Here is a 16,483-nt window from a genome sequence, read left to right as displayed (position 1 = left end):
TCCTTGTCAGACATTCCTGAAGGAAAACAGCAACAAGTTGGAAGAAAAATATTTTGAAAAAAGCAGTCAACAAAGTTGAAGTGAGCAGAGCTCAAAGGAGACTCCCTAAGCACAACGTGCGGTAGAAGATCTGAGGCTCTGAACTTCTCTCAGGAAGGTTCTGTGGGGTGAGGCTAATCTGATTGGTTGTTGCTTTGTTTTGGTCTCTTTTACAAAAAGAGTTAGATATGCTACAAAAGGGAATGAGGCCTAGGCCTTTTTTTTCTTTCTCTTTTGTACCTACTGCTATGTTATTTGGAATACCGAGACTCCCATTCCGACGACGGGGAATTATACAAGCTATGGGAATCTATGAAAGTTCCAATACTGGAGTAATAATACTATTCCACATAATGACAATCTATATCACACAATCCCACTCGATATAATCCCAGTACACTCAGTACCACATCACTACTATCCACAAAATTCCACACCATGCCACATAATTCCATGAAAATGAGATCGAACACAGGCCCCTGCACCGAATGCTTTAGTCCACTGAGCCACCAGACCCGGCTACCACATAATTGCTATCCATAAGGGCCCGGCCCTGAGCCTTTTGTCCTCTTTTTTAGACCTAAGAGAGGAGGGTCAAGCTCCCCTGCCAAATCCTTGCAATGTGGGATTCCACAGGGGTCAGCCCTGAGTCCGACCCGGTTTAACATTTACGTGGCCCCACTTGCGAGGCTTGTGAAATCGCAGGGGATGGAGGTTGTATCATACGCCGATGACACCCAAATCATGGTGTCCCTGGCTCACTCGGCTAGTACATCCGCGTTCAACTTTAGGAACTGCATGCAAGCAGTTTCCGAATGGATGATCCAGAACTCCCTAAAGTTGAACGGCGATAAAACCGAGGTTCTGATCTTTGGTAATAATCAGGATATTTGGTCCAGTGAGTGGTGGCCCCCATCTTTGGGAACCTGCCATATTCCATCCCACTCCGCCAGGAACCTCGGTGTTCTATTTGACACTTCATTGACCATGACTCTCCAGGTTAATAGAACGGTGGCCACTTGCTGGGGGGTTATCAAGATCCTTAGGAGAATTGTTCACTATCTCTCCCCCCAGGCCCGTAAGCAGACAGTGGTTGCGCTAGTGGGTTCAAGGTTGGACTATTGTAATGCTCTGTATGTAGCTATTAACAAGGGTCTCATTCATCGCCTTCAGGTTGTGCAGAATGCTGCAGCAAGATTTGTTCTAGCTGCACCCAACGCTTCCTCGGCTACTTTGGCTAGGAAAAGTCTGCATTGGCTTCCAATCCAGCACAGGATCTCGTTCAAACTTCTGTGCCTGGTGTATGGAGCCTTATTGGCTGGATCCTCTGATGCCCTAGGTTCATTGCTAACCTGTTATATCCCTGGCAGGTGTCTCCGCTCCTCTGAGATGAATCTTCTGGTAGTTCCCCGTTTCAAGAAAGTTAGATGGGGCAGCAGGGCCTTTTCCAATGTGGCCCCTCGATTATGGAATGCCCTTCCCTCGGAGATTAAGACCCAACCTTCACTAGCCCTTTTTAAAAAAGCGCTTAAAACGTGGTGTTTCATTAAGGCCTACCCGTAAGCAAGTCCATTTGTTTCAACTAGCATTATTGGGTTAGGCTTGACGCCCTTTGGGCTTAGTAGCGCATTACAAATTGGATTTCATTCATTCATAATTCTGCTGCACACCATGCCACATAATTCCACTACACAAATCCACACCACACTATTCCACAACTAACAATCCAAACTACATAATTCTACTGCACACCACATACCTTACACTAATAACACATGAGTAAAATACATCATCATTTACAACACCAATTCCTTTTACTCAAGCAATTGCGAGACCAATTTGCATGGAAATGCTTGTTAAGTTTTAGTTAACAAAAACGTTTGCACGCGACAGAGTCCATGCCCTGCCTCAGGCTACACCTTAAAACAAAAATGAAAACCCTCTACCTACCTTAGCTTACAGAAGCTCCGAACACCAGGATAGGAATAAAAACTAAAGAGGCTTGTACAACATTAATTTAGGCGCGCTAATTATGGAAAATAATATATAATATTGTATATATGAATGCTCAAGGTATGTAAATCTAGTAAGCACTGAATAAATAGGCTGCACTTTCAAGTGGTCTCAAAATTAATTTGTGCTACACATGTACAAAGCAATACTAAGACAAAAAGGAATATGCTACTTACCAGTATGCATCTGTTCTTGGCATGTAGAGCTGCAGAGTCACACACTGAGGATAAGATCGCCATCTGGTGTTGGGCTCGGATGATTGCAGGTTGTTGTGGTCTTCGGAAGAAGCCTTTGGTCACGAGATTGGTGACTCCTCCCCTGGACAACAGTGCGCATGGGCATCCACTCCATCGTCAGATTGTTTTTTTCGCCATGATGGGAAAAGATGGAGTGTATAGGAATGAAAGAAAGGATGTCCATGTGGAATGTCTAAGTAAGAGATGCTGGAACAGATACAGGTCCCGGGGAGGCGGGTGGGTGTGTGTGACTCTGCAGCTCTACATGCCAAGAACAGATGCATACTGGTAAGTAGCATATTCCGTTCGAGGCATATGAGCTGCAGATCACACACTGAGGATAGATTATATAGCAGTGCTTCCCCTTAGCGGTGGTCGCCTGTATCCGTTGCAGCAGTTTGAAATAAAGTTTTTAGGACAGCCTGGCCCACTGAGGCCTGTTTGGCTTGCACATCAACACAGTAGTGTTTAGTGAAGGTATGCGTGGTAGACCACGTGGCTGCCTTGCAAATGTCTTCTAAGGGAATGTTACCTAAGAAGGCCATAGAAGCCCCTATTTTACGCGTGGAGTGCGCCCTAGGGGGAACTGTAAGTGTACGTTTAGCCTTTTGATAGCATATTTGGATGCACTTAACTATCCACCGGGCTATACTGGATTTGGAGATGGGATTGCCTTTATGTGGTGGTGCGAAAGCAACAAAGAGTTGTTTTGTCTTTCGAAAAGGTTTTGTCCTGTCGATGTAATAAAGCAAGGCTCTTTTGACATCTAAGGAATGTAGGGCCCTTTCAGCTACGGAGTCTGGGTTAGAGAAAAAGACTGGTAGCTCTACTGATTGGTTAAGGTGGAAAGGGGAAATCACTTTTGGAAGAAATTTAGGGTTTGTCCTAAGAACCACTTTGTTACAGTGTAGTTGTAAGAAAGGTTCCTCTAGCGTAAGGGCTTGTATTTCACTTACTCTTCGTAGGGAAGTGATTGCAATAAGGAAGGCTACCTTCCATGTTAGGAATTGTAATTCACATTTGTGCATAGGTTCAAATGGGGGACCCATAAGTCTTGTTAGAACCACATTGAGATTCCACACTGGGGAAGGTGGTAATCTTGGGGGAAGAATTCTTTTGAGACCTTCCATAAACGCTTTGATGGCTGGTACCTTAAAAAGGGACAGGTGTTGCCTATTTTGCAAGTAGGCTGCCAAGGCTGCTAGGTGTAAACGTATAGAGGAGTACGCTAGATTGCATCTTTGCAAGTGTAGTAGATAGCAAATTATGTTTTGGATGGAAGCATCCAATGGATGTATGTCATTATTAGCGCAGTAGATGGCAAATCGTTTCCATTTTGCGGCATAACATGCTCTAGTAGTAGGTCGTCTGGCTTCCTTTATGATATTCATACAGTCTGGAGGGAGATTGAGGTACCCGAACTCTAAGACCTCAGGAGCCAGATCGCTAGGTTCAGTGTTTGAGGATCTGGGTGTCTGATTTCTCCATGGTTCTGGGTTAATAGATCCGGGGAGAGGCGTAGCCTTTGATGTGAAACTAAAGATAGTTCCAGAAGTGTGGTGAACCACGGTTGACGTGCCCAAGTGGGAGCTACCAGTATTAGTGTTAGCGACTGTTGTTTCAGTTTGCGTACCACAAATGGAACGAGTGGGAGAGGCGGAAAAGCGTACGCAAATCTGCCTGACCAGTTCATCCATAGGGCATTGCCCTTCGACTGTGGGTGTGGAAACCTGGCGGCGAAGGTTGGGCATTTTGTGTTTTCGGGAGTGGCGAACAGGTCTATGTCTGGTTGTCCCCATTTTTGGAAGAAGGGGAGTAGATCCTTGGGGTGTAATTCCCATTCGTGGATCTGCTGTGTGTGGCGACTTAGGAGGTCGGCCACCTGATTTTGGATTCCTGGGAGATGTTCTGCTAACAGGTAGATGTTTTGGGGAATTGCCCATCTCCAGATTTGCTGTGCCAGTTGGGACAGTTGGAGAGAATGTGTCCCTCCTTGTTTCTGTATATAATACATTGTCGTCATGTTGTCTGTGCGTATGAGGACAGTTTTGTTCTTTAGGTGTACCTGAAAGGATTTTAGTGCCAGGAACACTGCTAAGAGTTCCAGGTGGTTGATGTGGAGCAGTTTTTGTTGACTGGTCCATCTGCCCTGAGTGGTATGGTGATGGAGGTGGGCTCCCCACCCCGTGAGAGATGCGTCGGTAGTTAGCACAACTTGTGGAAGAGGCTCTAAGAACGGCCGCCCTTTGGACAGGTTGATGGTGTTCCACCATTTCAGTGAGCGAAGTGAGCGACTGTCCACCAACACCAGATCGGTAAGTTGTCCGTGAGCTTGGTTCCACTGTTGTGCTAGACATTCCTGTAAGGGACGCATTTGAAGTCGTGCGTGTGGGACTATGGAGATGCATGACGCCATCATGCCTAGGAGCTGCATGAACACTCTTGCTGGAAGAGATGGATGAGTTTGAAATTGAGAGATGAGATTTTGTATACTGGCTATCCTGGCAGTGCTGGGATAAGCTATGGCTTTGGATGTATCTATGGTTGCTCCTAGGTACTGATGTAAGTGGGAAGGCTGTAGATGGGATTTGGGGTAGTTGATAGTGAATCTCAAATTGTGGAGGGTTTGAATAGTGCGATGAGTGTGGAGAACGCATTTTTGGTGAGTATTGGCTTTTATGAGCCAATCGTCCAGATAGGGGAAGACATGGATCTGTTGTCTTCGGAGGTGCGCTGCCACGACTGCTAAGCACTTGGTGAACACTCTGGGTGCTGTTGTTACTCCGAATGGGAGAACTGTAAATTGATAGTGCTGCCCATCTACCACAAATCGTAGATATTTTCTGTGAGCGGGATGCATAGGGATGTGAAAGTACGCGTCCTTGAGGTCCAATGTGGCAAGGAAGTCTCCCTGTTGTAATAGTGGGAGGACTTGTTGGAGGGTGGTCATATGAAAATGATCTGAATGTATATACTGGTTTAGTAGTCTGAGATCCAGTATGGGCCTTAATGTTTTGTCCTTTTTGGGAATGAGGAAGTATAGGGAATATACCCCTGTTCCCTGATGTTGAAGAGGGACTGGTTCTATCGCATGTTTTTGTAACAGGGATTGAACTTCTTGTTTGAGGAGAGAGAGAGATGATGTGAGGACATTGGACGTTGTTTGGGTGGTATGTTTGGGGGGGATTGTATTAGTTCGAGGCAGTAGCCAGACTGGATAAATTTGTCTTACCCACCTGTCTGTGGTGATGGAAGTCCAGACAGGTAGGAATGGTTGGAGCCGCACCCCGACCGGAGTGGAATGGTCTGGGGGGAGTGGTGGCAAGTCACTGTTTGGTGGCTGGGGAGGTGCGGGTGTTGTTGTTGTTGCCCCGCCCTCGACCTTTGTTATTGTTTCCCCTATAACCTCCTCGAAAATATCCTCTGTTAGGGGATGTTTGTCCAGAATTTTTAAAGGTGGACGTGGTCTCAGTTCCCGCATTTTTGGAGCCTCCTCTATAAAAGGAGCGACGAAAGGAACCCCGGGTTTGAGGAGAGTGCAGTGCTCCCATAGATTTGGCAGTCTCATTATCCTTCTTCATTTTTTCTAATGCAGTGTCCACTGCAGGGCCAAATAGCTGCTCTTGGTTGAAAGGTTGAGCTAGAATTGTGGTTTGAACCTCCGGTTTAAAACCAGAAATACGGAGCCAGGCATGTCGTCTGAGTAAGACGCTAGTATTAACCGCCCTAGAAGCAGTGTCTGCCGCATCTAAGGCGCATTTAATGGAGGCATTAGATATTAATTTGCCTTCTTGAATGAGGTCAGTGGCCTGGGATTTAAAGGGTTCAGGCAGATGTTGCATAAGGTCCTCAAGTTGGTCATAATGCGCCCTATTATACCGGGCTAACAGGGCCTGGGTATTGGCAATACGCCAGTGGTTCGCCGCCTGTGCGGCGACTCGTTTGCCTGAGGCCTCTAAAAGCTTAGACTCCTTGTCCGGGGGAGGCGTTTCTCCAGTTGTCTGTGAGTTAACACGCTTCCTGGCATTTGATACGACCAAGGAGTCTAAAGGGAGCTGGGCTTTAATGTATGCAGGGTCCTGCGGGGCTGGTCGGTACTTTTTTTCGATGCGTGGGTTGAGAACCCTAGCTTTAACAGGGTCTTTAAAGACTTCAGTGGCATGCTTTATAACCCCTTTAATCATGGGCAGTATGTGAACAGTTTTTTGTGACTGCTCAAAAGTATCGAGGAGAAAGTCCTCTTCAAGGGCGTCCGTGTGCATTGTGACGCCATGGAATGTTGCTGCCCTATTTATTAGTTGGCCAAACCCCAAATGGTCATCAGGAGGGGAGGGCTTGGAGGGGTAGGTAGTGGGGTCAGGCATGTCAGGCATTGGATAAGACCAGTAATCTACTGGTGCTGTGTCTGGGAACGTAAAAGGGTCGTTTGGATCAAGAGGATCATTAAATAAATCAGGGTCCGCCCCTCCCCCTAAGTCATCATGATCATCCTGTGGAGGAGGTGAATGATAGGGAGATGGTAAAGGTAAAGGAGAAGGAGAAGGAGGAGGAGGGGGGGATGGGTTAGGAGGTAACACAGGAGAGGAAGGACGAAGTGGCGAAGTAGCACAGTCCTTCTTCCGTATGGGAGCTGGAGGTGGTGTGATGTCCAGCTTCCTTTTCTTGTATGGGACGGCAGTCACATGTCCGGTTTTGGGATTGATGTAGATCCGCTTTTGAGTAGGATCTGGGCGAAAAAGTTCATCCGGCTCCGAAAGTGGTGGTGGCGATGGCCGTTTCGGGTCTTTATGAACTGTTTGCGGTGTGGACGTAGTTTTCGGTGCCGATGGATTTTTCGGTGCCGACGGAGTTTTTGGCGCCGACGGAGTTTTTGGCGCCGACGGAGTTTTCGGCGCCGATGGAATCTTTGGCATCGATGTCGAAGAACGTTTCGGCGCCGGTGGAGACTTCGGTGCCGAGGAACGTTTTGGTGCCGAAGGAGATTTCGGTCTTGAAGCCTGTTTCGGTGCCGACAGTGGAGTTTTCGGTGCCGAAGGTGTTATAGGTACAATAACATGAGGTTTGCTCGAGCCCGAGCCACCTACAGGCTTAGATGTGTTCGGAGCCGGGCCCGAGGGCGGGGCTTCTGAAGAGGATTTTCGGTCGCGACTGGGCCCAGCTGGCGGAGTCTTGACCAATGTCTTTTTGGATGGGGCAGGGGGGGTGGTACTCACACGCTGCCCTGGAGTGATGAGGTCATCGGAATCGTCGGCCTCGGACACGATCGAGATCTTCGGTGTCATCTTCAGGAACATCCTGAGCAAAGATGTCCTCCGGTTCTGGAGCTGGTTTGGCCATAATATGGCGTTGAGCTCTTCCGTCCCGGAGGGTCTTCTTGGAACGGAAAGCGGCACAAGCTGGACAGTTCGATTCGTTGTGTTCCGGCGACAGGCAGAGGTTACAAACCTCGTGGTGATCACTGTGGGGGAACTTCGCTCCAAACTGGGGGCATTTTTTAAAGGGTGTCCTGTCCATCAGTCGCTTCCGGAACCGGTCCGAGCTGATTTCGATGTCGATGGAATGAAGATTGAAGAATTAAATCGATTGCTGGAAGTTTTCTACTGGAGCGGAAAAAGTTCATCCGAACCCAATGGCGGAAAAAAACAATCTGACGATGGAGTGGATGCCCATGCGCACTGTTGTCCAGGGGAGGAGTCACCAATCTCGTGACCAAAGGCTTCTTCCGAAGACGACAACAACCTGCAATCATCCGAGCCCAACACCAGATGGCGATCTTATCCTCAGTGTGTGATCTGCAGCTCATATGCCTCGAACACAGTATTAAATAGTCACAGAATTTAGTAAGTTTGAATTCAGATTTGCAAGCACACTATTTTCTAGGTATAAAATGTATGGAACGAAAGCACAGATACAGTCAACTTACCCATAGTAGATTACTGACGTTGATATAATTTGAACTTAAATATATCACATAAGACTGCTAAATTTAGATACACATTAATAAGATATTGCTCACAGACAACAATCGCAAAGCCTGTAAATTGTGTCGGATAATTTACAAATGCAGGATCAGATGGAAAAAGTTTCTACATATTGCATAAACAATGAAAAGGAAATGGGCATTTACTGCTTACCTTAACCTCTGCTCCAGAAGCTCCTGGCATGAGTTCAGCAATTTTACGCAAGTTTATACCCCTGGTCAGATTCATTTTTCTTGAATGAATCTTTAAAATATCCAGACGTGCCTACAAATAAAATAATGCATTAAAAAAAAAAAATCGCTAACCCTATGTTGCCAGAGACAAAGAGAACACAAGCCTAACTATAGGCAGATCAATTTCAAGCATTTCTTCTCAACTGCTTTGTTTATACTGGTTACTGAGGAAGTAAGGTAAGAAGCAGCCTTGCGAGGGCGTGATAGTCCATAAAAAGCTAAATCAGCTTTTTAAGCCATAATATGGCACTTAGCTAGAATTCACTTTTACAGCACTGGATCTTTTGTAGATTTAAAATAAATGTAAACCATTCCTCCTAAGGCTGGAAATCTTCATTGAAAAAAGCATTAACAAATTACATTCCTTAAACTACAACCTCCATACAACTACTTGTTTGGGTCTTTTACTTGCCCGTAGAGGCAGACTGTCCTGACCAGATTTAGATTTTCAGATGCACGGTATTTATTACCAAGTACGTGAAAAGAGCTCAATCTTTTTTTATTTTTTAAGTTTAGATTCTCGGGGAAGACTTCACCTGTCATCGTGATTGCTACTTGGTGCTGGTTATTCTCTCCCTGGAACCACTGATCTCCCCACTTCCTTCTACACCACAAAGTTTACATGCTTGGGACTTTGGCATGGAGCCAAGAGAAAGGTTTTCTGTGCCTGCTGTAGGAAGCTGGCTCTGTATATACTATACCAAAGTGAGGTATAGTGTGCACAGAGTCCAGTGGAACCCTAAAGGTAGGCAGAGGTAAAGTTAGATAGCACCTCACTCTCTATTTGTGGTAATGTGGTCGAGCAGTAAGGCAGTATCAAAGGACCGTGTTAAGCATTTGTTGTACACACACAGTCAGCAAATGAATTCACACACTCAAAGACTGAACTTCAGACCAGTTGTTTTTGTATGAAAATATTCTTTCAGTTAATTTATTTTCTACAACCAAGCAAGCCTGGCACAGGTAAGCAATAAATACTTTACAGTAGTATTGCAGTTTGCAAACAGTTTGAATTGAAATTGTACATGCACTTTTTGACATACAGTATGGTTTCAGAGAAATGCAATACTTTGTAAATACAGTACATAGAATTGAATGGGCTTTTCAGTAAAATTACAGGTAAGTTACTTTTGAGATTACTTTTCTTACTCAGAGTAGTATACCTGGATATTACTCTGGGACATTTCCTGTAAACAGGTAAGTAAAAACGTTTTTGTGCAATTTTAAAGAATTTCTTTAGGTTTTTAAACTCAAAACTTTTCTATGAAAAACAGTCAATGTTATCCTATGGAGGAAAATAGTGTTATCGGTTTTGTATTTGGTAGTAGGAGTTGAAGTTCTGGGGGTAGACTCAGGGGTCCCCAGGGTCAATGATGCACTCTAGTTACACCCTCAGTGGCACTAGCGCCCCTGGGTACAGTGCTGAGGCCCAAGTTATTCAATGGAAGATAGGGGGCCTTGGGTTGGTGGCTGCTGACGAGCAGGCCACTAGGTCGTGGAAGAAAAGCTCCTGGACTTTAGCTCAGGGCAAATGGGGAAACAAAGTAGTACCAAAGGTGGACCCTCAGCGACACTAGGACGTCCGGGTGCTGCTTTGACAACGGGCACCCGGTTGTTTTCAATGGCGAACCTCCGGTTTGCAAAGGCACTGCAGGCTTGGGAACGAAGGCCTTCTGGGTGTGAGCACCACTTCGGGAGGTAAGTTGGGAAGTTAGGGGTAGGTTAGGCACCATCGGTTTAGGCACCCGAGGCATAGGGGTGCAGGGGTGGCTTTTTGCGGTCAGATCTCTTACCAGCTCCTGGTCACGGTTGGGAGGACCTTCCGGATTTAAGCTGCCGGCTTTGGCTGGAGGCTTGAGGCAGATCAAGGGTCACCGGATCTCAGGTCAGGATCGCCGGGGTGACCTCCTCGTGGTGTTTGCCCACTCGAGCTCAGGCTGGTGGGTGCAGAGTGGGGCAGATATGCGGTGTCCGGCCGAAGCCAGAGGTTGCAGATGAACAAATCCAGTGTTCATGGGAGACAAAGTCTTTGGGGTTGAAGGAAGGCAGGTCCGCCGGGGCTTTCGAGGCTGCTGGCTGCAGGACAAACCGGGATTTCGCAGAAGCAGGTTCTAGGTGGAGACAGGCCGGTAGGGCTGGGACCAAGTCAGTGGGCGTCTTCCTCTTGTTAGCTGCAGCATGGCTGTTCGGTCCTTCTTTTTCTCCTTGTAGTGTCTTCTTGTCTGAGGAAGCAAGGTTCAGGGGTGCCCCTAAATACTAAATTTAGGAGGTTACAGGTAGGTAAAAGGCAGGGACCAATAGGTCCCTTCCCTGGGGTGGGTACACCCCCTATTATGCCACCCTCCAGAGGGAGGGGGGCATGAGCCTGTCCCTGGTTGGCTGAGTCCACCCATCTGAAAGATGGTGAGGATTGAGAGCTGTGCTGCACCTCACCTCCCCCACCTGAGGGGTGGAGTCGGCAGAGGTGGACACACCTCTCTTCCTCACTTGTTATTCCCTCCGGTACTCCTGCCCAAACTGGGGTCAGAACCAGTGGGGACCAGTTGCTGAAAGCAGCAAGTGGCCTGGGGAAGCTCACAAAGGAGGCAAGCTTTTGAAGCTTCCCCTTCGTGAACCCCGCCCATCCTGGGGGAGGAAGCTTGGCACCTCATCCCAGGATGTGCATTGTTTTAGGCCCCAGAGAGCAGAAGGCTCTTGATTTAGGGGTCCAGAAACATGTCTGGTGGTGGCAGCTGAAAGCAACCACTCAGCCTGGACACCAGTGGTAGGTTAGTTTTCAGGGGACATGTCTAAGATGCCCTCTGTGAGCATGTTTCATTAAATCCCACACTGGCATCAGTGTTGGTTTAATGTGCTGAGAAGTTCGATATCAAACTTCTCCGTTTTCAGTGAAGCCATTATGGTGCTGTGGAGTTCGTAATGATAAACTCCCAGCACCATACTCTTAATGGCAGCACTGCACGTACAATGTCTAAGAATGGACTTGGACACTGTAGGGGGTACAGAGCTCATGCACCTGTACCCTCACCACTGGTATAGTGCACCCAGCTAGAGGGGTGACTGATCTATGCCAGGGCAGTGGGTTATAGGCATGGCACACAGAGATGTGTGCCATGTCGACTCTTCACTTTGTTCTGCACCAAAATACGCAGCCTCCAAAGGCATTGTGTGAATGTAAGGGTACAGAACCTCTAAGGGTGGCACAATAAGTGCTGCAGCCCTTAAAAGCCTTCTCAGGTTACAGTGCCCTGTGTACCTGTGGTACCATTTACCAGGGGCTGGCCTGTGGCCAGAGATGCCAATTGGGTTTAGGCTTCAATGCAGTCTTAGGGAAAGAACATAGACCCTGGGTACCTGATTAGCAGGAGCCCAGGGCACACTCAGTCAAAGCACATCAGCAATTCAGCAAAACATGGGGGCAACCATGCAGAAAGAGGGCACTTACCCACACCTGCCATAGTGAAAAAGTCTGAAAATATCTTTAGGGTTGTAAAACTTGCGACCGTAAAAAGATTCAGTGACATTCTGCACATAAAATGGATATATTGCAGCTCCCAGAACCATGCTCAACAGGATTATGCCACAATTGCAAAAAATCTTTGGGAAAGGTGGAGGATTTGGATTTTTGCTTTAACTAATATAAAATATAAAACTCCACACACAAAAAAAAAGTCGAAAAAGAAATCATTATCCTGCTGGCCAACTCTTCAACATTCAACTGGTTCTTCACTGACAAGCTGGCAGATGCCCTCTGTTGACCAGTACCTTGTTGACAACCTCTATCTTTTGAAGCCTAGGCCCATTGACTACTGTTCTATGTATATGCCATCTTCACAACAGTCTTCAACAGCCTCTGCTCACTTAGACAACCTAGGTGACAGCTGTTCCTTCTTCCTCCAAGGAAGGGCAAATCACAATATACCTGCTGGTGGCACGAGATATCTCCTGTTAAGGAAAACGTGGAACTTATTCTAAAGGATGACCGTCAATCACATGGTGAGAGAAGAACAACAATAGTTTCTTACCTGTAATCTGTGGTTATCCAGTATTGGTGTCTTTCATAGATTCACATGCCTGCATCATTCCCCGTCGTCGGAGTGGGAGTCCGACGGTACATAAAAAAGCAATAATTATGCATAAAGAAACCAAAAAACCTTGGTAACATAAAACCAGGAAGTAAAGTAGCCCTAAGCTACAAGAAAAACCTTCCACACTTATGAATATCAAAGGCATTATGTACAGTCCAAACTGCAGCCAATCAGGCGACAGCACCCACCAGAATGTTCTCCTCAGAGGCTTAGGCTCTCAGATTTTCCCGCACAGGAGTGAACCAAAGTATAGCAGCCTAAATAGCCTCTGAGAGGAGGTGGGCGGGTTGCATGTGAATCTATGAAAGACACCAATACTGGAGAACCACAGATTACAGGTAAGTAACTATTGTTCTTCTCCAGTATTTAGGGTGTCTTTAATAGATTCACATGCCTGAATCAGAGTAGATAGCAGTACAGAACATAATGCTCATAAGACGTGTGAGAAGTTGGCCTGATATGTAGTGCTCACTATTCTAGTGATCACTGTGTATCATTCCAAACGACCCTTATTGATGATTGGTTGTAAGTCAACCTTGTAGACCAGCTATCCTAGTAGCGTGGACAAGAGCAGTCTTCAGGCTAAACTCTAGAGGGCGTGTTAAGCCAGCTGTTTACCATCACATATACCCCTTGAACACCAAGTTAAAGGACGCCACACGAGTTATGAAAATAAAGGATATTTATTTATAACAAGACTACCCTGGCTCTTTATGAGTCAGGGAGCTAAGCACAATACAAAACTCTTGAGAAAATACTTCTAGTTGCACAATTTACCCAAATGCCCGAAGGGCACAAAACCATTTACACTGCAAGTGGAATGGGAGATGTTAGAGAGTCTAAAGTTACTGATTCCGGAGGAATCCGATCAGTTGGACTAAACGGAAAAGGAGCTGGACACCTGTAGAGTGAACCTACGATGGAGCACCGAAATGCTCGAGTTACCTAGCCCAGAGGCTGCGGCTGCGTGGGGTTCAGCAAGATGTCGGGAGTCCTCGTTGTAGTCTCGGGAGCCTGAAAGAAGAAGTTGCTGGCAGGCGACCAGTGTCGATGTTCAGAGAGATCCAAGCCTGGATCGGTGATGAAGGAAACCTGAAAGCAGAGGGGACTCAGTTCTCAACCGCTAGCCAGTGATTGGGTGGGCACCAGGATGGTACCGGATGAAGTCACCTCGACCAGGTGAGTGGGTGACGTCGGACTCGGCTGTTCCTCGGACCAGGAGGCGCGGCGGCGACCAGGATGGAGGGCGAGCTGTCCCACGAAGGTGTCTGCTGTCGATGATGCTGGGCCCAGGAGTGGGGCAGCAGGTCTTAGCAGAGGCAAGCCCACGCGGTGGAGTCAAGATGGCGTCTGGAGTGGACCAGGAGGGTCCGGGGTACTCCTCTGGGAGCAAGGGCCAGTCTGGAGCAACCAGACCAGCGATGAAAAACTGTCGTGGTGCGTCGTGAAGAGGGCCACTAGCCGATGGCGAGTGGCCGGACAACGCGGTGAGCAGCAAGGAGCAGAAGGGCCCCCACGCAGATCTCGTGGATGCTGGGGAGGCAGACTTCGGTGCTGGAGCGGCTCAGGGTTAGGGCTTCTCAAACCCTAGGTGCACTCACTCGAGGGTCCCTCGGTGGTCGTGCTAGATAAGCGTCGTGCAGGTTCTGAAGATGGCCGGTCCCGCAGGTCTCGTCACACCCACGAATCTCAGCTGGGCTGACGATGTAGGTAGAGGTCAGAGATGGCGGGGAATCCGGGTCTCGTCGAGCTGGGCAGTCTTGATCCGTAGGAGAGACGTACAGCAAACCGCAAGCGCTTAGGTGGTGCCTGCTGGTGCAGGGTGGCTACTCCTTAGCCACAAGGGAGAGTCTTCAGAAAAAGTCCAGAGTTCCTTTCGTGGAAAGTAGTTCAAGATTCAGAATTATCCAATTTGGGAAGGGGACTCGCTCCTACCTTTATTCTAGGAAAAGGGGCTGGCCCGTGACTAGGTCCTGCCTATGGGTGGGACCAGGAAGGGGGTGGTTACACCCCTATCCTTTGTCCGGCTTCGCCCCAGCTCAGGGGCTGGGGTGCCCCCGAAACTGGTTTGAGCCGGGCTATGCACAGTGAGCACCGGGGTGCCACTTGCAATCACCTTCCTCTCAGCCCTGCCTACCTGGGATACACAAACCCTGTCTGGGATGGTGCTAACGCCGCCCTCGACAGGAACCCTTTGTCCAAGCTCCCCTCGCTGGAAGGTCTCCCAGCAGCAGGAGGTCAGACTTGTGTCTGGTGGCAGCATCCATTTTGTGATGCTGAGGCTTGAGTCAACTTTAACCGGGGTTCAAGGTTACGTCCATGTCGTGTCCCTCTAGAAGGGTGGAATGCTAACCCCGTCGCCAGAATTGGCGAGGGGTTCGTATTCCAATTCGTATGACACCTTCCTCGACATGTTTGGGTGATGCGATGCCAAAGTTAGCAAATAACCGCGAGGATTATAATGCACTTTAAGGTAGATGGCACGCGTCACCATGGAACAGCTATTAGGACTTGGTTCCGCAAGCCGTCGACGGGCTCAGCTCGCGCCAGAGCACCATCTCACATGATTCCCAGCACTCTGCCTTCAGGATTGATAAGCAAAACACACAATATGATGGACGGAATGTCTGAACTGGGGTGGCAAAATAACGATGGATTAAACCCAGATCTGTGACTGGGGATGAGTGTTTTGCCATTGTGCAACATTCCGTCCATCATCTTGTGTGTTTTGCTGTTCACCCTATGTGGGAAGGGTATGCCCAGACGTGGGTCCCGTGCTCACTACGCCACTGGAGTCAAGCTATCCTGGCTGATGACGGCTGATAGCCAGAAACCGGTCCTAGGATGCTTGATTCCGGTCCAGGGAAGACATGGCTTGGCAGTTCGGGCTGGACTGTTCCCATGAGGCACAGGGTCAAGACTGATTTGCATATGGCCATGTCTGAACTGGGGTGGTGTGGTGAGCAAAATAACGATGGATTAAACCCAGATCTGTGACTGGGGGGGGGGGGGGGGGGGGGGGGGGGGGGGGAGTGTTTTGCCATTGTGCAACATTCCGTCCATCATCTTGTGTGTTTTGCTGTTCACCCTATGTGGGAAGGGTATGCCCAGACGTGGGTCCCGTGCTCACTACGCCACTGGAGTCAAGCTATCCTGGCTGATGACGGCTGATAGCCAGAAACCGGTCCTAGGATGCTTGATTCCGGTCCAGGGAAGACATGGCTTGGCAGTTCGGGCTGGACTGTTCCCATGAGGCACAGGGTCAAGACTGATTTGCATATGGCCATGTCTGAACTGGGGTGGTGTGGTGAGCAAAATAACGATGGATTAAACCCAGATCTGTGACTGGGGGTGAGTGTTTGCCATTGTGCAACATTCCGTCCATCATCTTGTGTGTTTTGCTGTTCACCCTATGTGGGAAGGGTATGCCCAGACGTGGGTCCCATGCTCACTACGCCACTGGAGTCAAGCTATCCTGGCTGATGACGGCTGATAGCCAGAAACCGGTCCTAGGATGCTTGATTCCGGTCCAGGGAAGACATGGCTTGGCAGTTCGGGCTGGACTGTTCCCATGAGGCACAGGGTCAAGACTGATTTGCATATTGCCATGTCTGAACTGGGGTGGTGTGGTGAGCAAAATAACGATGGATTAAACCCAGATCTGTGACTGGGGGTGAGTGTTTTGCCATTGTGCAACATTCCGTCCATCTCGTGTGTTTTTCAGGATTGATAAGGCCTGCCATAGGAGTGACTGATAGGAATCCATGTGTCCATTTTAGGGTTAGGTATAGGAATACTACACCTACAGCAACGAAAAGTTTCTTACCTGTCGGTGTAGTTTTGCAGCTTGAAGATCTTTCTGGATTCACTATGCTGTGCATTATTCCGCGATC

At 48.1% G+C, this 16,483-nt stretch overlaps 1 protein-coding gene across 15 annotated transcripts in view; it reads right to left on the bottom strand.

The window, feature by feature from the left end:
• Positions 1-16,483, bottom strand: part of LOC146871394 (26S proteasome regulatory subunit 8) — a 368,112-nt gene that overhangs the window by 175,801 nt on the left and 175,828 nt on the right. For all 15 annotated transcript variants that reach the window (XM_085651032.1, XM_085651030.1, XM_085651037.1 and 12 more), the window contains one exon: positions 8,423-8,533. In XM_085651032.1, coding sequence (XP_085507158.1) covers positions 8,423-8,533 — 111 coding nt within the window. The remainder of the gene's footprint in view (positions 1-8,422; positions 8,534-16,483) is intronic.

This window comes from Triturus cristatus, chromosome 1_1, assembly GCF_964204655.1.
Source record: "Triturus cristatus chromosome 1_1, aTriCri1.1, whole genome shotgun sequence".
NCBI classification, from domain to species: Eukaryota; Metazoa; Chordata; class Amphibia; order Caudata; family Salamandridae; genus Triturus; species Triturus cristatus.
The sequence above is the reverse complement of the archived record's forward strand: the minus strand, read 5'-3'. Positions and strand labels throughout refer to the sequence as shown.